At 43.7% G+C, this 21,722-nt stretch overlaps 1 protein-coding gene across 4 annotated transcripts in view; it reads left to right on the top strand.

Annotated features, from left to right (window-relative positions):
* The first annotated feature begins 978 nt into the window (after positions 1-978).
* The window catches only part of DLEC1 (DLEC1 cilia and flagella associated protein), a 60,404-nt gene continuing 39,660 nt past the window's right edge, over positions 979-21,722 (top strand). For all 4 annotated transcript variants that reach the window (XM_014609027.3, XM_019499331.2, XM_019499345.2 and 1 more), the window contains exons 1-13: positions 979-1,058; positions 1,175-1,315; positions 3,534-3,690; positions 10,619-10,729; positions 12,066-12,262; positions 12,833-13,053; positions 13,324-13,405; positions 14,070-14,157; positions 14,762-14,935; positions 16,034-16,170; positions 16,790-16,882; positions 17,994-18,084; positions 20,393-20,555. In XM_014609027.3, coding sequence (XP_014464513.2) covers positions 981-1,058; positions 1,175-1,315; positions 3,534-3,690; positions 10,619-10,729; positions 12,066-12,262; positions 12,833-13,053; positions 13,324-13,405; positions 14,070-14,157; positions 14,762-14,935; positions 16,034-16,170; positions 16,790-16,882; positions 17,994-18,084; positions 20,393-20,555 — 1,733 coding nt within the window. In that variant the 5' untranslated portion in view covers positions 979-980. The remainder of the gene's footprint in view (positions 1,059-1,174; positions 1,316-3,533; positions 3,691-10,618; positions 10,730-12,065; positions 12,263-12,832; positions 13,054-13,323; positions 13,406-14,069; positions 14,158-14,761; positions 14,936-16,033; positions 16,171-16,789; positions 16,883-17,993; positions 18,085-20,392; positions 20,556-21,722) is intronic.

Raw genomic sequence — 21,722 nt, 5'->3', positions numbered from 1 at the left:
ACCAACAACCCCATCCCCATCTTTCCCCCGCCGTTGACCTTGTGCGGCGTACTTCACCGTCCTAACGAACAGCTCGTCAAAATACACACGACTGCACATCGCCACATTGCTCTGAGACGTGGCAAAGCCCCAAACGAGTTATTTTAAGTAACGAAGAAACATCAGCGCTTCACATGATCCGCAGACACTGCCGGCCGCTCCCGGGACTCGACCGCCGGCGGCGAGGCCGCGGCAGCACGGCTGCCAGCCCACGGGCGGCACGGGACGGCATCCTGGTTTTCTCTGATTAAAATTTGGTTTTTTTTAAAAATCCCCAATTTTCGGTTTGAAAATAAAGTCACCCCAAATCCACATTGTCCCCAGGAGTGAAATGAAACACCTCTCTCTCTCTCTATATATGTATATATATATGTATATGTATATATATATATATAGATACTGATATATATGTGTATATATATATGTGTGTATATATGTATAGATATATATATGTGTGTGTGTGTGTAATACATATAATATATGTATAGTGATATGTGTGTGTGTGTGTATATGTATAGATATATATGTGTGTGTGTGTATAGTGATATATATGTGTGTGGGTGTATATATATGTATAGATATATATATGTGTGTGTGTATATGTATAGTGATACATATATGTGTGTATATATATATTTATAGATATATATATATGTGTGTGTATATATATATATAGTGATATATATGTGTGTGTATATATATATTTATAGAGATATATATATATGTGTGTGTGTGTGTATATAGTGATATATATGTGTGTATATATATGTTTGTATGTATGTGTATGTGTGTATATATATATATAGATGTCGATATCTAGACAGATGTAGATATATAGCTAGCTAGGGCGGCGCGGGGCGGGGAAAGGGGCGGGGCGCGGGGGGCCGGGGGCGGGGCCGGGCGGCGCGGGGGGCGGGGCGTCTCCAGGGCGACGCGCGGGGATGGCGGGCGGCGGCGGCGGCGGCGGCGGGGGGGACCCGTGCATGCGGCGGCACCGTCCCGGGTCGCAGCGCACGCAGGTGCGGGCCGGGCTGCGGGGCTGCTGCCCGCCGTGTCCCAGGGCGGCCTGAGCCCCTGCCCGGGCGCTGGGACCCCCCCCCCCCCCGCCCTGGTGCTGACCATTGCCCCCCCACAGGACATCTCCCACCTGCTGACCAGCGTCTTCAGCGAGGCCTACACGGCCGAGCCCATCGGGGCGCAGGCGGGCGCCAGCCTGGTGCGGTCGCGCGGGGGGGACGACCCCCACCACGAGCGGTTCGTGGCCGAGCTGCAGCAGGTAACGCAGGCGCGGCGGGCCCTGCGGACCCATTGGCTTCGTGTGGGTGGCACGTTGACGGTGGGGATGGGAGGAGAGCAGGACCAGCCCCAGCTACGTGACGTCCTGCCCGCCAAGGCTTTGTGTAGACGGGTCTTAACAACCGCCCAGGATGGAGATTGCGGCACCGCTCTGGGGAACCCCTCCCAGGGCTTCGCCACCCACCGAGGGACAGAGTTGTCCCTAATATCCAACCTCAACCTCCCTCGCTGCCACTTGGGCCCGTTGGCTCCTTGTTCGGTCCCCGCTCCATCCTCTTCGCTCGAGAGCTCCCTCCTGGTTGGACCGGGGCATCCTACCTGAGGCAGGATCAGCCCTTATCCAAACCGGGAGTGGCGACATCGTCCCTGAGGATACGTATTTGCACAGAGCCTCCCAGCTCCGCTTGTCGCGCTCACGTGATGCTCTCCAGTATCTCTGCCGATCGGGGAATTTTTAAGAGAGCTCGAGCCACCTCGAGTAGTAGCCGTGGAAGCTCCCGCAGCAGGGCTGGCCTGCGGACGTCGCAGCTGGGTGACGTCCTTGCAATCAATGATGCTCTAATATTGCTCTTTCTTCTGAAGCAGCTGCCAAAGAAAGCGGCGGTTCCTAGGCAGGCATTTCCCACTTCCCCGTTGAAGGCAAGGCTGAGGGAGAAATGTGTTCAGCTACTGAATTCATTCATATGTGCCAAGCGCGCTGGAAGGCTTGGATGACACCAACGCTACAAGTGCAACATATTTTTATTAATAATATTTCCTGATAAGCACTGAAAGTGTGTAAGAAAATAAGTCGTCATTAGGATGGCCAAATTCTCTCTCCACTTTTTCCCTCCTTGCACTATTTATACAAGCACTCGATGTGTGGCTTAGGGATATATTAGCACACGCTGTATGCATTTCCTTGACAACATATGAGCGGTAGGTTTGAATGATTGCTTCTGAAAATGAGCTGATCATTAAAAATAAGGTGTTTTCCAAAAAAGAAGGTAACAGTAAGATTGATTGGGTTATAAGAAATTTCTGCAAACAAGAGCCTTGGCACTAGGAGGCAGAAAACCATCTCTGGTTTGTTTGATTTCTCCTGCGTCCAGGAAAACAGGACTGAATAAGCAAGAGTGCATTAAAAAAATCCCTGACTTCATCACTTATTTCTCCTCCTAAATGGAGCCACTTACTTAACCTTGAATTTTGGCCAGCAGTAATAATCCTTTTGCTTTAAAAATGCATGCACTCGTGGGAGCTTTATCAGTCTAAAGCATTTGTGCAATATGCATTTTATATTCCATATAAGCCACAGCTAGAAAAAAAAACAGTGTATCATCTTGCTAGGGGAGAATAGCACACTTTAAAATAAAACACTAGGGATATGTAGATATCAACTCATGGAATTAAAACATTCAGCATTTTCTATTATTTAAGTTCTTTAGTCATAAAGCTGGACAGGTTCACTAAATTCTTTTTGAGTCTGCAGAGAGAGCCTTAGTACCTCTCGCTGCAGCCGTAGTAGGATGAAATTGCTGGAGTACAGCAGTAGGATGAAATTTGGGGTCATTCTCTGTTGCTGGAGCAGTAGTAGGATGAAATTTTGGGTCATTTTCACTGCTGTCAAAACACTGCTCAGCAGGGAACATACCCCAGAGGATGCCGGCTTCATCATCTTTACTTGGGAAAATGATGAGCAACCACATTGGAAAGCATTGAGAAGGATCCAAACTGTAGGAGGGGGGAAGACAAGTAGGAAGGTATTTCATTAGAGTATCTTAGGAAGACTAAAAAGCTTTTTGATACATAGAAGAGAGACTTTATTTACACCACTAGTAGACAGAATCCGACATGCTAGTTAGGACCCTGAGTGAGGTCCAGGGATAAATTTTCTTCCTTTCAGTAGTTGGAGAATTAGTATTATTATTCTAATAATAATTTCTTACTAGAATTTTGTTCCAAGTTTCTTTCAAGAGCATTTTTATAACTGCCTCTGGTTGAGAGGTAAATGGTTCAAGTCCAGCACAAGTTAGAAATGAATGCATTTTATTTGGTAAGTTTATCCTCTCATTTAATAGACTCTAGCGAGCTCCCAGAAGGAAACCGAAAGCATTTATTTTCCTATAGATTCCTATAGTTTCTGTACCAAAATCATTCAGCACTACCGACAGCTAAAACTATGTTTATTTCTTTGCACTCACCAATCTACATGCCAGCTTCGCGCTGAATACAATTGCCGACTGGCAGAAGCGGACATGGTAGAAAAACATATCATTCAGGCCCGAGCTCAAGCAACAGCAGAAGAAGAAAGGACCCTAAATATGCTGAAAGCAGATGCTGGAGAGGACTTCCAGTACCTTGATTTGCCCCCAGGTGAGGTTTCTGAGGGTGATATGTATACCAGTGCTCATTTATGGGATCCTGAGCACAGTCAGCGTTCATGTAAGTCACTGGGAAGAATCCCATTGACTTTAGGGGCTTTGGATTATGCACTTTATGAGTGTAAGAGTCTAATATTCCTAATAGAAAGAGAGAAGCTTTGAGAAGCTGTGAGCAGAGAATCAAAATAAAATATCTAACCTTGCCTTGTGAGAAACTCATTAGCAGGTCACTTTCGGGACCTGAAACTTGCCACTAGTGGCTTTCTGCCTAAACTTTTCTGAAAACCTGTGTAAACTGCTATACACAAGTAATTCAGTGATTTGCCACAGGCTGTTGAGCCAAGAGTCAGAAAGGAGTGCAGGATTATGAGATTTCCTGGTTCTCTTGTTGGGGCTGCTGCTGGTGCTGCAGTCAGCGTTGCTAGCATGTGTTCCCTCTGAAGGCTTTTCTGTTTTAGAAGCGATGCCCACAGGCTCAGATTGGTGATGAAAACTCATTCGGGCTTATTGTCCACCAAACACCTACTCACTAACAGGTTCCCAGGGGCTAATACTGGATGCTCATGCCCCCTTCAACTAACACAAAATGTCAAGACGTTCCTGTTCTCTTTTATACAATGATCACAACAAATCACATATTGCATTCTGTCTATGTCTTATACGCCCATCCGGTACCTAATGAACGTCTGGTTCCCTGTACATCCCCTCTTTATCTTGTGCGTTTAGGCCATCCTCTACCAGCTTCATTAGTAGCTTTATTAACTGACTTTGTGATGGGTCTGGTTAACTGTTACCAGTCTTCAAATGGTGAGCGTGCAGTTCTACGATGCTACTCAGGTTATTCAGCAGTTGGTGCTGGTTCAGCAAGACTTACAGTTGCTTTAATGAGGCCTACATTCCCTTCCTTTTTGCCTTTTGTGAGGATGTCTACCCATCATCCCATCCCAGAAGAGCCTGATGTATGGATTGAAACTAACCCAGCGGGCTAGACACTTTTGTGGTTATCTTATTATGCCGATCCATACACTCATGCTCCATTGGCTGACACTATTGGTTTGCACGTTCCCTCGTACAACCTGTGGATGTTTTTTTATCCAATTAATTGTCCCATATATTGAGCCTGGGAATGTTAGTTCCAGGACTTCAATTGAATGGTGCTGTTCTGCGCAAATTGCATGTATGGGGGTTAGCTATGGGAACCTAGGCTTCCTTTGTGCATGTTGTTAAGTTATGAATTTCCATGTCTAGCTTTGTCACTGATTAATTAGTAAATGACTTGTGTCATCTGGGAAGTGGTAAGGTCAGTTAGAGTGCTTGTATTACCTGTAGGCTAAAGAGCATGGGGCATTTGTTGGACTTAAATCCTTCCCAATTTCCTAGGCAAGTTTTTTCCTGCACCTTTTCCTGCACATGAAGTGACACTCCTATGATACTCCTTTAGCTATATTACTGCATTTACTCATTACTCTGCATCAGGCAGGCCCAAGTTTTTTCTGTATTGTAGACACTAACAATGGCATAGCACTCGCAGAGCAACCATCCGTTGTCTTTGGAACAACAAGCCTGGTTGATTTTAGAACCTGTTTCGGTTACTAAATGAACAGTAGGGTAGTGTTGCACATAGGTGTCCTTTACAAAAATTCCCATGCTATTAGTATAATATACCCTTACTGGAGGAGTCGTCTATCTGGGAACTGCCATTAGGATTTGGAGACTCCCCTCTGCTTAAGAAGATGGAATAAGATAACATTTTTTAAATCTTGGGCAATTAGATGCATATCATCAATTATTATTATTGATTAGTGTTGATTGAGCAACAAACTGATAATGCCTTTTTTTTCCCCCTGCTCTATCACATTAAATATTCTGTTTATTTTTAAATGTAAATGTTTAATATGTCCAGTGTTCTGTAAGGACATGCCAAGCCCAGAGCATCTTACTTCGTATCCATAACGCTTCTCTTGGAGTGAATTGGAAATGCTCAGGGTTGAAGCTCAGTATTGATTTCTGTGTTAAACCATTTTTGATAACCTTTAGGACACTGGATGTAGTGATTTGGGAAAAATTGAGTGGTAATGATCTTCACACAAAACCCATGACTGTTCAGCATCTAGAGAGACAAAACTACCGCCAGTCTATGTTGGAGACCTCTTTTGCAAACTTAGGTTTCTACTCTCTTTCCCTCACCATCTGAGACTGCTACTTTCCATATTCCATTTCTCTTATTTTGCTGACCAGGCTCGTTGTAACATTTAGTTACACCTAAGCTAGTTTTAACGGGAAATCTGCTGCTTGCCTGGAGCCCAGATCCGAGATGTCACAGAGGGGTTACTGAGGCTCATCTGGCCCTCTACTATTCCATGCTGCTCACCTATGTGGGCACCAATGATACTGCCAGGGGAGACATTGAGTGACTATCAAAAGTGACTACAGGGCTCTGGGTACAAGGGTGAGGGGGTGAGAGCTCAGGTTGTATTCTTGTTGATTGTTCTTGCCAAGGGAAAAGGCCTGGGCAGGAACAGGTGCATCCTGCAGATCAACAGCTGGCTGCACAGGTGGTGTCCCCAGCAGGACTTTGGCTTCTTCCACCATGGGATATTCTTCCAAGAAGAAGGATTGCTGGAAAGATGAGATCCACCTGACGAAGAGAGGGAAGAGCATCTTCGCAGACAGGCTCACTAACCTAGTGAGGAGGGCTTTAAATTAGGATTGCTGGGGATGGAGACCAAAGCCCTAAGGTAAGTGGGGAAGCTGGAGACCTGGAGGAAGCAGAAGCAGGAGGGGGCAACAGGGAAGGTGCTCTCATGCTTCCTGAGAAAGGGCAACCAACTAGTTGCCACAGGTGCCTGTACACGAATGCACAGAGCCTGGGAAACAAGCAGGAAGAATTGGAAGTCCTTGCACAGTCCATGAACTATGATGTGACTGAAATAACAGACTTGGTGGGAGCTCGCAGGACTGGAGCACTGTCATGGATGGGTACAAACTTCAGGAAGGATAGGCAGAGGAGAAGAGGAAAAGGAGTTGCCTGTTGAGAGTCTCTGGGTTAGGGTCAGAGGGGAGAGCAACAAGGGTGACGTGATGGCGGTCTGCTATAATATTTAATTCTCCTCAAATTTGTGAACAGAACAAGGCCCATGACACATTTTTCACTAAATAAAAGCTTTCTTCAACTAGGCTTCAGACCTTTTCATCTAATATATAGTAAATTTGCCATGAGTGGTTTTTGCTGCAGGTGAACACTTGAACAAGTTATTCAAGTGTTGCAACTGCACTTGTGACTTACAATTATACTTTTCATCAGCTGTTACACTGATTAATCAGTTAAGACCTTGAGTTGCATTTTGTGAGGTGGCTCCCCTTTTAGCCACAGCATTTCAGGATATTGTATTTCTAGCCCTGTCATTTCCTGTTTTACCTCTCATGTAATACCTTTATCCCTGTGGAACTGAGGTTCCAGTATGCACACACAATTTAGGGTAACATTTTAGCTCTCAAGAGTTCACGGTAGTTTGCAGGGAGAATACTACCATGGGTTGTTCAGGAAGTAGATGTAGCTTTTTTCTCTGGGTTTATCTTTCCCCCCCTGTGTTTCATATATTGTAACCTGCTTAGGGGGTTCCTCCTGTGTTTGTAGTTAGAGGTGTATTAGTGATAGATGTCAAGGTAAGATTGGTATGACAATCAACATTTTCTTATCTGAGCAATATACCAACACCATTTGTACAATCTTTGAGACCCTTTGTTTGTGAATGCTAAAAGTTCACTAAACAGATGTTTTTCCTTGTTGCTTTGCTGGGGAGCTTGCTTTGTACATGTGACTTACATTCAGGTTAGTCCAAGTGCATGACAAATTTAGAGGTATGACTTAGGCTTTCACAGTATGTCCTTTTTTTTCAGGTCTTATGTTTTGCACTTTAAGGTTAATTCAGTCCTGGCCATGCGTATCTGATGACCGTGTGCCCTACAGTAAGATACTTTTGGCTTTCTGCCCAGGTGTTTTGAGTAAGTTGTTGTTCAGCCAGTAGGTGTCAGCAAATTCATTCTGCTTGCAGCCAAGATCTCTGTGCATCACTGAGATCACGAGCCCTTGTGTTCATTAATACTTCATTAACTGCAAAACAGTAACAGTTGCTTCTCTCTTTTTCTGCAGTAAATTAGATTAGGTAGATGGATGGATAGATAGCAAGCAAACAAGAAAAAAATATAATTAATTTTTAGTCTACATCAGTGAAAGTAGGACACTGTAAAAATACAAAAGAAAACAGGTAAGAGACAGTACACAGATTAAACTTTGCATATTTTGCCAAGGCTGCAACTGAATTCCAATTGGCTACAAGTATCAAGGACAATAAAAAGTCCTTTTTTAGATACGTGGGGAGCCGGAGGAAAAGCAAGGGCAACGTTGGACCCCTGCTAAACCAGATGGGACAGCTGACAACCAACGCCCATGAAAAAGCCAACTTGCTAAATGGGTACTTTGCGTCGGTCTTTCATCAGTCCCATGGGACACCCCTGCCCATTATGAGACAGGAAGGCCTGGGTAAGGAAGATCCCCTGCCCTCCATCAACGCTGACCTCATGAAGGAACACCTTGAGAAGCTGGATACCTTCTAGTCAGCTGGCCCCGGCAGTTTACACCCCAGGGTACTCAAGGAGCTGGCGAGCATCATAGCTCAGCCCCTGGCACGGATCTTTGAGAAGTCGTGGTGCTCTGGTGAAGTGCCCAAAGATTGGAAGAATACTAACGTGCCTATCTTCAAGAAGGGGAGGAAAGTGAATCCAGCAAACTACAGGCCCATCAGCCTGACCTCTATCCAGGGGAAGGTCCTAGAAAAGATTATCAAAGAGACCATTCTCAACAGACTGGCATCCTGAGGGATAGCCAGCACGGGTTTGTTGCGGGTAGGTCTTGCTTGACCAATCTTATTTCCTTTTACGACCAGGTGACCTATCACCTGGACAAGGGAGATGAGATTGATGTCATATATCTTGACTTTAAAAACGCCTTCGATCTGGTATCCCATGATCACCTCTTGGCAAAACTGGTCAACTGCAGCCTCAGCTTCTCCACGATCCACTGACTGGGGAATTGGCTCCGTGGTCGGACCCAGAGGATGGTGGTTGATGGAAGTTAATCGTCGTGGTGCCCTGTGACCTCACTCTGTCCTTGGCCTATATTGTTCAACATCTTCATTAATGATGTGGACATTGGTGTCAGAAATGGACTGACCAAGTTCGCCGACAACACCAAACTTGGGGTAAAGAGTCCACAGGAGGACAGGAGGGTAATCCAGGTTGACCTCGACAGGCTCAAGAAATGGGCAGACGAGAACCTGATGGTGTTTAACACCAAAAAATGCAAGGTTCTCCACCTTGGGAGGAAAAACCCGCAGCATGCTTATAGGCTCGGCAGTGCTACACTGACTAGCACTTTGGATGAAAGGGACTTGGGGGTCAGGATTGACCACAAGATGAACATGAGCCTTCAATGTGATGCTGCAGCCAGTAAAGCAACCAAAACACTGCCTTGCCTCCACAGATGCTTCTTGAGCAAATCCCAAGACGTCATTCTCCCGTTGTACTCAGCCCTGGTGAGGCTGCAGCTGGAGTAATGTGTCCAGTTTTGGGCTCCACAATTCAGAAAGGATGTATTGAAGCTTGAGAGAGTCCAGAGGAGAGCCACTTGCATGATCAAGGGTCAGGAAAACAGACCTTATGATGAGAGGCTGAGAGCCATGGGACTCTTCAGCCTGGAAAAATGCAGGCTCAGGGGTGATCTGGTGGCCGCTTTTAAGTTTATCCTGGTGAGCCTATAAGGGGTGCTCACCAGGATCTGGGGGAACACCTGTTCACCAGAGCGCCCCAAGGGATGACAAGACCGAATGGTCACAAACTCCTCCATGACCATTTCAGACTGGACATAAGGAAGAACTTTACTGTCTGAGTCCCAAGGTCTGGAATAGACTGCCACTGGAGGTAGTTCAAGCACCTACCTTGAACGCCTTCAAGAGACATTTGGATGTCTGTCTTGCTGGGATCCTATGCCCCTGCTGACTTCCTGCGCTTTGGGCTGGGGGCTGGACTCGATGATCTTCTGAGGTCCCTTCCAGCCCTAATGTCTATGAAATATTTTAACTGCATACTATGCTTCAGTTGTGGTTGGTTGTTTGCATTAATCAAGTACAATGATGGTTCCATTTTATCCTTAATTGAGTGTGGACCATGAGGCAGCAGTGGTGATGCAAGGTCCTGCAAGGGTAGTATAGGGTTTGGGGGTGGTGCAGTGGACAGCAGGAGTGTGAGGTCCGGTGGTGGTGAGCCTACCTTGCCACCAGCAGCCATGCCCAGCAGGGCCAAAGAGCCCAACTTGTGTTACCCTCCAGCAGCACAGCAGGCTGGACAGAGAGGCTCCGCGGACTGAATTGGCCCACAGGCCATATGTTTGACACCCCTTTTCTAGATGCTGAAATGGTCCCTTGTGAGCCTGATGCATTCCTTTCTGTGCATATTAACTTTTTTGAATGTGCCTTTCCATATCTTCCTTCATTTCAGGTTGCCAGCCTACCTTCCCAAGTTTTTTCCATCGCTTCCTTTCATTTGGAGTAACAATTGACCCATATACTCAATCTAAGACAGGGTGTTGTACCTGTTGTGAGATTATTAAGACATCATTCACTATTCATTTGGGTAATAACAAATCCTTCTCCTGTTTTACTGGAACACCTTGCCACTGCGAAGAGCATTGTAAGATTGTACTTCAGGCCTACAGATTGAAAGCCTCTGTTCAGAGCATCCCTCCCTTTAAAAGTACTTTTTCACTGTAATCTGAAAGAAAGCAAAAGCTATTTTGGGCTGACCAATGGCAGTGTATCTTAAAACACCAATCTCTGGTTTCTTTTTTTTTTTGAATGCTGTAGTGAAGTCCTCCTTCAGATGGTTTGTGGATGATGAACTTCTCAAAAAGCATCATTTAATATGCCCTGGAGATTATATCGCGGATAGAACACCTATTACCAGAGCACCTAAAGGTAACTTTTGAAGCAGCGAGTAGTATACTTTCTGTTTGTTTGTATAATTACTCACTGTAGACAGTCGAGTTCCTTTGATCAGCTTCAGTCGTCCCGTGGTCAGTTTAATCGGTTCTTTTCCACTAGCACGGCACCTCGGCATTTACATGGTAAACAGAGCAAAGAAGTAGTTAAATTAAAATAACATCTGTTTCCAATGACATAAAAAGCTGTTTTGATTGATTTCCATTTGTTTATTTTAGAGGTATTCCAAAATGTTCCTGTGCAGTGTTTTTCCATCTGAAAAGGCTGATTAGACAAAATCTATATGATCTGTGGGAACGTACCAATTTTGTTGGAATTTACCACAGGATGTTAACAAAGCATTTCATTTCAACAATGACAGGGTTTGTTTTTTTTACCATCTTTCTACAGCAGTGATTCTCAGCCAAGGTGCCGTGGCACCCTGGGATGTCATGAGATCCTTTCAAGGCCTCTGTCGGGTGCCACACAGTGTTGGCACTATTAGGTGTGCCAACATGATTCACAAGAGAAACACAGGGAATTCACAGTGTTAGACATATTCTGACCTGTTTGGCCTTTCTGAGGTCTTTGCAACAGACAAATTGCTCTCTTTCTTTCCTGTAGTCAAACAATGAGTGAAAACTAAGCTGGCATTTTCCAAAGGAATGAGGGACACGTTGAGTCTAAAAAGGACGAGAACCACTGCTCTACAGGCAAAATGCAATGTTTGTTTTATTTTAACTTGATGGGAATAGTTCATTCTAATCATTTAGAAGTCATCTCATGAAACATTCCAAGATTGCTACATTTTTTGTCCCAAATTAGAAGTAAAAATCTCAGAATTTAATTTAATTTTTCAGCAAGAGGAATATAGGTCTGGAAGGGACCTCTTGGTTTTGGTTTATCGAGTCCAGCCCCCTGCTATCCCTGGTCTATAATACCTTTCAGAAAGTGATTAATGTTCAACTTAGAAGCCAAACTCCATTTTTCTATTTGGCGAGATGGAGATGATTGTTTGCCTAGCTGAAAGGGGAATTACAAGTCTTAAGTAAGTAACACTTTTTAAAGTATTCGATATCTTCAAATGCAAAGTGCTGCAGAAGCTGAAAACGTTATTATTTTGCTCATTATAATGTCCCTGTCCTAAAGACTGTCAGTACAAAACAAACTATAAATATTCATGGCATTCAAGAACACTTACCATACATAGCTTCTTGCTAATAACAAGACTAATTTGCTATTATTCATAGTGTTTCTGTGCTGGTAGTAAGTTCTTACAAATAATAATTTTCTCCTTATACAGAAAATGTCAATAATTTTCTTTGCAATGCAGGAAAATCAGAGCCTGACTACATCAAGGAGACGTTTAGTTTTAAACAGCTTACTTCCAGAAACCCAAGGGATAAGAAAGACAAAGAAATCCCGCACCTTAGAAAAACACCAGGCAGTCTACCAGAAGTATCTTTATCCACCCTGACCCTGTCTTCAACTCCTGAGACTAATCATCAGACAAAGAAATCCTCAAGTAAGGTATGTTTCTTGGATCTCTTGAGTGCATTTTAATAACCCTTGCAGCGGTGGCACACTGAGAGCCTTCATCTTCCTGCTTTACCTGTGGCAGGTAAGGGTGCTCTTCGTATTTGGGAGCAGTTTGCTTTGTAGTTTTGTGACAAGGTTGATAGTGTAGTGTTAAGAATAAATAAGACAAGCACTTATATGGGACGGTTTATATAGAGGTGATCTTGCCTCAAGCAGGAGGATAGACCAGATGACTTATGTAGATCCCTTCTAGCCCTACTCTTATGTGTTTCTTTGTTTAATTGATTTACTATTTTTATTTTGTAAGCAGTTTAAGAGATTGCAATTTCTATAGAAAAAACAGCCTTAAGTGCATTGCTGATTTGATGTCAGTAATTGCTATCCTAGCTCCAAAATGAAGAGAGAAATAAAGCAATTTCCTGAGGATGAAAATTTTGAGTGTTGCATAGTGCTTAAATAATGGGTATATATCTATTTGTTCTTTTGTTGTTATGAATAAACGCCACCAAACTAGTCAGTTTGACACTAAATTTTTCATCACCTTCTTTGTATTTTTCAAAGAAATCTGGCTCCTCAAAGAAGTCAGCCTGGAAAAACACCATGTGCAAAGCAGATAGAGAACAAGAACGTGCCTACCTTGCTAGACTTGAGAACCGACACAATTACCTGAAGAATCCCCGCTTTTTCCCACCAAATACATCTCATGGAGGCAGATCTCTTATTTTTCCTCAAAAGAAGATAGAAAGAATGTTAGCAGGAAGGAGAGTGATATGTGATGAAAGGTACTTAGATACTCTTTCTTGACTCAAACCCTGATCCTATCAAGAGAGCTATTTGAGTTGATGTTGATTAACACCAGTTTAACCAACAGGAGGATTTGGCCCTACGTATTTTGTTTATGGACTTTCAGAAAATGCAGAGTTTCTCTGATTTGCTTCTGTGATTTTCTTGCTAATGAATATCATTTGCCCATTTTTGGACATAGATAAATTACTTATACGCTTAGTGCTCACTGCATGGTTTTCAAGGTCTCCCTTATGGTTTTCTTGTAGTGATCCCCAGGCCGTTCCTGTCTTTCTCGCTAACCCACCTACTGTTTTGTTTTCCAATTATGAAGTTGGTAAGGTTTATGAGGTGAGAGTTTATTTTTCTACAAAAAAATTATTCTGCCTCTGAGAAGCTTTACATTTCCTTATGACCGACATGTTTCTCCCACTTCTGTGAATCCTTCAGTATACCTAACAGAACACATGTGAGCCCCATTTACCCTGTATTCAGTTATCATCACAGTCTGTCTCAGGACAGCTCCTTATTAAAGTCAGTTACTGTCCAGCCAAGGAGGTTCAAATTTGAACCCCTTTTGGGACCAGTGGGCCCCTGTTGTTTTTTTTGGTGAAATACATTTTGTTCCAGAAAGGAACAGCATTCAGTGGGCGCATCTACACATTTATTAATGTGCCTTTGCTATTGCGCATTAAGTTTAGTACCTCTAATATGAGGTGCTAGATAAAGGTACAGTAGCTGTGCTAATGTGTAGTAGCAAAGGAAGATGGTTTTTTGTAATGTTTAATGTGCAGTAGACTAATGCTACTGCACTTTAGCCCATTAGCAGTTTTTGGTGTGACACGCTAATGCGCAGTAAAACAGTCCACTGTGCATTAAGGCATCTTGTGTAGACATGCCCACTGTCCTCAAATCCAAAATACCTGCTTCCCACAACCAGTATATGCAAACTGCTGTGAGAATGAGAGATGCCTTGTAACTGTTGTTTGGTATTTTATTTTCTTTTAAAATGAAGATGACCATAGAGCTTCAGAACACGACAGCAGTATCTCGCCATGTAAGAGTCATCCCTCCTTCTACTCCAGCCTTTGCCATTGGGCTGGGTAAGTTTGTCTGCTAGGTTTGAAGCTGCAAAATTGTCTGGGATCTGTTTTGTCTACTTAAAATTTGATTGTAAGAGGTGGCTTTTTAAGCTTCCCATCTGCAATAAGATCCAAGTGGGCAGAACCTTAATCTTACGCAGAGTCTGTCCATTCCATATAGACGTTAGTGATTGCCTAAGCTTTCTAGGGCTGTCTTCATGAAACTCCTAAACTGACTCACATGTACTGAGTAAAGACGCAGGGAGTCTTATTACAATTTAAATGGATTGAGATCAGATTGAAACCCAAGCAAATGTGTGCATAATATATCATGACTGAGGCTTTTAGAGACTCATTTAGGATCTATTCAGTGCCCATTGATATTGTTCCTGGGAAAATGTGTTGCAGCCAAAGGAAGCCTCCTACTGACTTTAGTGGGAGGAATATATGGATAACAATTCAAGGTCAGGCTCTTGTAAACTCATTTCACTGGTGGCAAGTTGTCTGCGATGGAAAACATTAAGAGCTCACTCTCATTACCTTCCCAAGGGCAGTATATATTCATAAATGCATAGCACAGCTTTTAAAATTTTAATTTTTCAATCTCCTGTATTTTCTTTCTTAGGGAAATTTCCAGGAGAGGGAGGAATTGTTGCTCCTGGGATGACCTGTCAGTATACAATCCAGTTTATTCCTGAATACCTCGCAGATTATGAAGACTATATACTAGTGGAGACCCAAGCATCATATCCTCTCCTGATCCCTATAGAAGCTAGGAGACCACCTCCTATATTAACATGTTGGTAGAATCTTATCAGACACTATGAGGCCTCAGCAGATTTTTTTAACCTTTATGGTCTTGACTTTTTAAAGGGGTTCCCTGCAATAATGGTAGAGAAATTTTACAAGTTATTAAACCTTAAAATGCTATAAAAATATAATGCTGTAAAATATTCCTTAAGTTTTGCTGTTACCATATTGTATTTCCAGTTATCTTCATGGGACAGAGTACCAGACCTAAAACTCAGAAGCCCGTGTTCAAACGGAGTTACTGTATTTTCTTACATATAACATACACATTTCCCCTCGAAAAAACAGCTGCTGGAACTTTCAGTGTGCATTATATGGAAGAAATAGGGTAAGAACAGGTTCTGCCCAGAAAGGCAAAAGTAGAGTAAAATCTGCATGCGGTTCACAGGGAGCAGAACACTGTGTAGGCTCGGCTACCTAGCTGCTGCTACTCAGTTAATTACTACATTCGTTCTGCCTTTCAAAAACAAGGTGTGTATTATATTCCAGCCATGTTGTATGCAAGAGAATATGGTACTTTGTTTCCACCTCTGTCAGTGCTTGGACTATTAAATATCTGTAAAATGTTTCTGTCGAGTATCCAGCCCAGCCTGTGCCATGTAAAACTGTTGGGTCACATTTTCAGATGGCATTCATCTGCATTGGGCACTACCAGCAGAATCTATGAATCTGTAGCTCCACTGACTCTAATGGGATAATGCCTGTTTGCATCAGCTGCAGAACTTTAATGCTAACAAGCAGTAATATAAAACTCCTGTAGAGCTCAACTCTTTTCAACAAATGCATTTATTATTGCCAGCATTTGATACAGTCCTTAAATACTTGGAACTGGAAGCCTCATTTAATTTGGGAAGACTACAGCAAGTTATAGGTCAAACTGTTTCACTATCAAACTAAGCATCTAAAGGGTTGAACTCTAATTTCTCATGGCGCTATCCTACCTTGGCTTTTGCTTCTCTTTTGAATGTTAATAATTTGTGTTGTTCATATTCAATAATGTCCCTGTTTGAAGAGTAACACACGAAATAGTCGTTTTAAAGCCATTATCTTTCACTGCATTTTTGATTTGCTGTGTTGTTTGTTGTAGTACCTCGCACCATAGATTGTGGTTCCTGCCTTGTCGGGGGAGTGAAAATAACAGACTTTGTGTGCAGAAATGAAGGGCTCAGCACTGGGAAGTTCTGTATAATGCCCAAGAGTGCGTGGCCATCTCCTACTTTCAGAGTAAGTGCTGGGAAAGAACTGTCAGACCTAATCTTGATATTGCAACATGCAAAGAACTTGTGAGCCAGTGACAGTACATCAGCAGGACTGGCCTAAGGCCATGTGGCTACACCGCGGTGTTGGGAGTTCCTGACAGGCTTTTTTCCAAGTACGGCCTGCTCAAACACTCCAAACCCAGAAACACGCCAGTGATTCTGTTTCTCAGTTGCTCTAAAGACCTCAGTCCTAGAAAGACCAGAGGGGAAGACATCAGATTGGCCTCACCTACATATTTGTGGGTTTGGAGGCTACCAGCAGAAACAGGTGAGATGAGGTTGGGAACAGCCTGGAAGGGATATGTTGCTCCTGCATTAGGGACCTCTGCAGACCTCAAAACAGGGACATTTGTATGTGCCACAGTGATGAAAGCAGTGCTCCTCCTGCCTCCCTCCTGAGGGCAGTTACGAAGCAGGAATAATTTTCTGCTGACTCAGCAATGCTGTTTTATTTTGGGGAATTATTAAAAAGAAGAATTATTAGGCAGGGGGAAATGATGAGGCTTATACAGCATGCCATCTGTTTTAAGTAGCAAGCTATAAAAATAATCTGATCAATTTTGTTTTATTTTGTGTACATCTAGGCTGTTGCCACTATCGGTTTTGTGGAGCAAGCTCCATTTGGAATCCACCCTCCTACTTTTGAGCTGTGGCCAGGTGAAGCTACGCTGCTAGAGGTTAGTGTCTAGCACATATTTGGGAAAGCCCAGAATACATAAGCAAGCTAGATGGGTTTTTCTAAAATGGCCTGTGGCTTGATCCTGTAAACCTTTACTTGTATGAATGAAGGCAATAGGATGGCTCACATGAGTGAGCATTAGCAGAATGAAGCTGATTTATCTCAGTTAATACACAGGTGGTGAAGCTAATGATATAGCTGTCTGTCTCAGAGTTTTACGAAGCCACCATAATGTCAGATTGTGCCTTTTAAGGGCAACCCTAAAATAAAGTGGTGACTAGCTGTCTTGGCATGGGAGGAGCAATATGCTCCTAAGGAGCTACAGTGCTACCTGGTGTATAGGATCAAAGCTTTAATAAACCGACCTGGAAGGCTGTAATGTAGCCTCCCCTCCACTGTGACCACTGCTGAGAAGGATGAGCCAGGGCTATCATTTCATTCCTCGCCTTAGAAGTGATTTATATTCCAGGGATGACTGCTAATGAGTAATGCTGGAGAGCACAGGGGTTTAGGCACTGCTGAGGTCCTCAGCTTATCTCTGTATTAGTCCAGCTGTTATGTAATATATATGGTGCCTGCATTTCTAACTGTATAATCCTTTAGGTGTCTCACATCTTGTTGTTGGACCTGAACATAGCTATCCAAGTTTTGGTGGTAACTGAACCCTAATGGGATTCACATGTGAGGCACTAACCATCTATCTGTCCTGAAGAGTTCTGTCTGGCAGGCGTTGTCAGAGCACACCTACCACTTGGAACACAGGGAAGAATAAGAGGCGGTGGCATCTGCATGGTATCCACACTTTTAGGTCACAGACATCTGTAACCCGAGAGTCACTGCGTGTAGTATCTTTAGTGCTTATTTAATACTTGATTCCAGCCTCACTTTCATTGTTGTAACTCTTTTGCCTTAGTGGAGTTACTCCTTATTCACCACAAAGTAGATGAGGGCAGAATCTGATCTCCAGGTTTGATTTATTAAATATGAAAAGTTTTATGATGCGTTGCTAGAGATGTTTTAGAAAGGACTACATTGGGTAAAAGTGTAAGGATTGTTAAGGCATTCATTATGGGCAATACTCCTTCATCTTCTCTTCTCTTCTCTTTTAGGTAGCATTTTTTCCTTCTTCTCCTGGAAATATGGAGCAAGTATATACCATTGTTTGCGACAACTGCCAGGTCAATGACATCACAGTTACAGGTTGTTTTTAATGTGTTTTCAGATACTGCACAAAGCTGAAATGAATAATACACAGTAGCTCAAGATGATTTAAACTTCAGGTTAATGGATTAAGCACTGATTGCAGAGCACTTTGAACATGGCTGACTGGTGCCTCCTGAGTCCCCCCGTGACCGATTGTGCTGACTGGGGCAGGGATGGGGCGGGCACGGCCAATCGCACCTACCTGGAAGTGTGAGCAGGGCATCCGGAAGTGCCAGCAGCGCTTTTGGCGCCCCCCATTCCCTGGCTGGTGCTTGTAGGGGGGCACGGGCGCTCCCGCCTGCCCGTCCCCTAAGTGGGGAGTGCTCACTGTGCACCAGCGCTCTCAGGGGGTGCATGTGCAACCTCAGTTCATTCCCCTACATGTTGCCACTGACTTTGAAGATGTTAAATTTAAGTCTTTTTTTATTATTGCATTACCCTGCATTTGGAATCCCAGTTGTGCTGGAGCACTAGCTCTTCACCTTCTGAAGCCAAATGTGTGGTGCTGGCTTTTAAAGTATTTGAGAAAGGACTTTACAATTGGAAACATCACTAAATAGCAAGGAGAAAGCTTGAAATTCTTTGTGTATTACATGTGTTATGTATTCCTTTAGCCTCTAAAGTTATGTTACATTTTCAGAGTCAAGACTTGGCATTCATGATGTCAGTAATAAACTACAAGACATCAACTTACGTGGGGCAAAAGTACACTTGGGTGTGGGACAAGTGTGGCACAGCTAGTACTATGTAGATAGGTTGGAAAGAAAGGGTGCAGCTGCTATTAAGGTGACATGATAACTCCAGCAGAGTTTGTGCCAGAGTCAGCTGCTCCCAGGCACAGCATCTGCGGCGGAGGAGCTGGCTGGGGCATGAGAGTGCTAAAGTGCGGAGCTATGTGACAGGCAGCCCCCCGCACTTTAGGACCCTTGTGCCCCAGCCAGCCCTGATCACCGTCGACATGTGCATTGTGGCACAGTAAATGACTCTGCCGTAAGATAGTACTGTCTCCCCCAACAGTAGTATCTTGCAGCAAAGTTAATTAATTTACTGCACTCTAATACCAGCACACATGTAGACAGTGATGCTTTACTGTGGAGCTAATTAGTCAAGTGCAGTAAAGCACACATGTAGATGCACCCAGAGGTACTCATACTAAGTTCACTAAGCATATTGAACGTTTTGATTTTTAACTCAGGCTCTTCCTTTGAAGGGCTTGTGAATGCTTTAGAAAGGGTGTGTTGTTGGCCTTCTTGGACAGAATTGCAAGGGTTAAGGCAGAAAAGCCTTCTGAAGAGATGATATGTAAAACAAATTGCTTGAAAGCTGGCTGCAATCTGCATAGCAGGGCCAACTACTAGACTTTCAGCAAGGCCTGGTATATGGCTGGGAAAAATTAGCGGGGCTTGGAGCCCTATCAGCCTAGTTCCTCAGTTTTGGACAGGATAACAGAAATATAACAACTAAATTAACGTTACTGAGCTCCACGACCTAAGAAGCAAAGATACTATAGATACCAGATATCATTTAATTAGGAGAACAAGCTTAGCACATGAGTAGTATTCTGACTGGTTAGTAAATATGTGATCACACAGTAACTAACTCTGTGTTAGCTTATGATTAGACTAACTGTGTATCTATGAATGTATGAAAGATACATGATTTAGGAAGATTTTGGATATGGGTGATTTTGGATATGGATATTGCACTTATCTCCCCTTTTGGCCAGTCTGGTCACCTGACTGACAGTGAAAAAAGCTAATTTGGTTATATTCACTGCATCAGTGTACTTGAACCATGTTGAAGTAGGAGCTGATAGCTCATTGGGAGCAACAGCGTATGTAATTAGCAGTCAGTATAGTAACTGCTAATATACTGTCTATACCTTGTTAGTATTCACTGAAAAGTACATGGCAGTGCAAAGGTTTTTAGTGTTCTTACACACAGTTCATATTCTAATTGGTTGCTTTCTGTGATAAAGTTTGGGGGCTGAATTGTCTGCTGGTGTAAGCCCTCTTAGCTCTCTTGACTTAAATGGAACTGTGCCAGTTTACATCAAGTCACGCTAGTTTACATTAGCTGACAAGCTGAAACCCCAAAGAGTGTTCAATTCCTGAGAAAATATCAATATTAGTGCAGACTGACAGTCTCTTGATGTCATGAAGCTACTGCAGCCTTAGCTACAGAGCTGAGGATGACCCCAATTTACAGCAGCGTCCATTGCTGTAAGTATGGTCATGAGTGAGAAGTGTTATGAACAAAGTGAATCCCACATGGTAAAGAATGATTCATATTTATTTTCTTCTAGGCCTTGGACAGCTGATAGCTTTGGAGCTTTTGTCTGTCACCGGTGGAGAATGTTTCCATGTTCCTGGTGAGGCTAGAGACATAACAGCACAGCACTTCGTATGCTTTGACTCTCAGAATCCGCACAGCACAACAGAAAAGCAGCTGATTATAAGAAATTCTACGTATGTAGCTACTAATAATATACAACATTATACAGCAGGGATGTCCAACTGGCTGCCCCCAAGCTACATGTGCCCCTGCAAAGGGTTAGCTCCTGCCTAACCACCACTTCCCCTGCCCCCCATTTCCCATGGATGCCCTGGTCTTTGGGCTTTCCCTCCCTCGTCTGGCTTCCATTTCTTGCTTTTGCTCCTGGGGGCAGGGCAGCAGGAGGAGGCTGGGGTGCCTGTACTGCGCGTTGGGTGAATGAGGACAGCCAAGATGTTTGCATGGCAAGGGAGTGTGTGGCTGTGAGAGGTGAGTGTGCTGCATGTTGCGGGGAGCCTGACTGCCTGTGCAGTGGGCTGACTATGTGGCATACATGGCCAGGATGGGGAATCAAGCTGCCTAAGCTCTGTGTGTGGCAGGGAAGGGGGTCCACTGGTCCGCCCATGCTGTGTGAACAGTGGGGGTGGGGCAGGTTTCCTGGAGGGGAACCCAATGATGAGGGGGGCCTTCCAAGCATCATATGGCCCCCAGTGACCTGGAAATTAGTCCTGTTATACAGCACTAACATACTAATAGGTATTACTGGTTGCTGACAGATGTGAACAAAAGACACACTTTACCAAAGAAGCAGTGCATTAGCTTGACCCAGCTCTGCAGCTTCTGTAGAGATCAGGGCTCTTTGAGACTTTTATGTAAAGTTTATTCAATCTGCTATTAGATAAAAGCGTCATAAAAGCCCTGCTAAAGCGCCTGATCCATACAGATGTTGGGCAAGCCAGATCCAACTAACGCAATCCCTCTTCTGGGCATGTGCTAGACTTGATGCGGGGGGGCACACAGTTTAAAGTGAAGTGCTGTTTTTCAGTTTTTGTTTTTTACATCTGTAAGCAGCCACTGTGTTCTGCTGGATGATAATAGCATCAGAGGGTTAAGCACCAGGGCCTGAGAGCTATTTCAGTTAAAGGACAACGAGTATAAACTGGCCATGAATACATTTAGGCCAGATTAGATTAGAAGGTTTTTGAATCCTCAGAGCAGTAAGATTATGGAACAACTTCCAAGAGTGTTTTGGGGGCAAAAACCCCCCAAGTTTTAAGAACAAGCTTGATAAGTTTAGGAAAGGGATTATATAGCCTGGTTGCCTGCAATAGTAAGGGGCTGAGCTTGATGATTTAAGAGGC

This window comes from Alligator mississippiensis, chromosome 5 (assembly GCF_030867095.1).
Source record: "Alligator mississippiensis isolate rAllMis1 chromosome 5, rAllMis1, whole genome shotgun sequence".
Taxonomy (NCBI): Eukaryota; Metazoa; Chordata; order Crocodylia; family Alligatoridae; genus Alligator; species Alligator mississippiensis.
The sequence above is the reverse complement of the archived record's forward strand: the minus strand, read 5'-3'. Positions and strand labels throughout refer to the sequence as shown.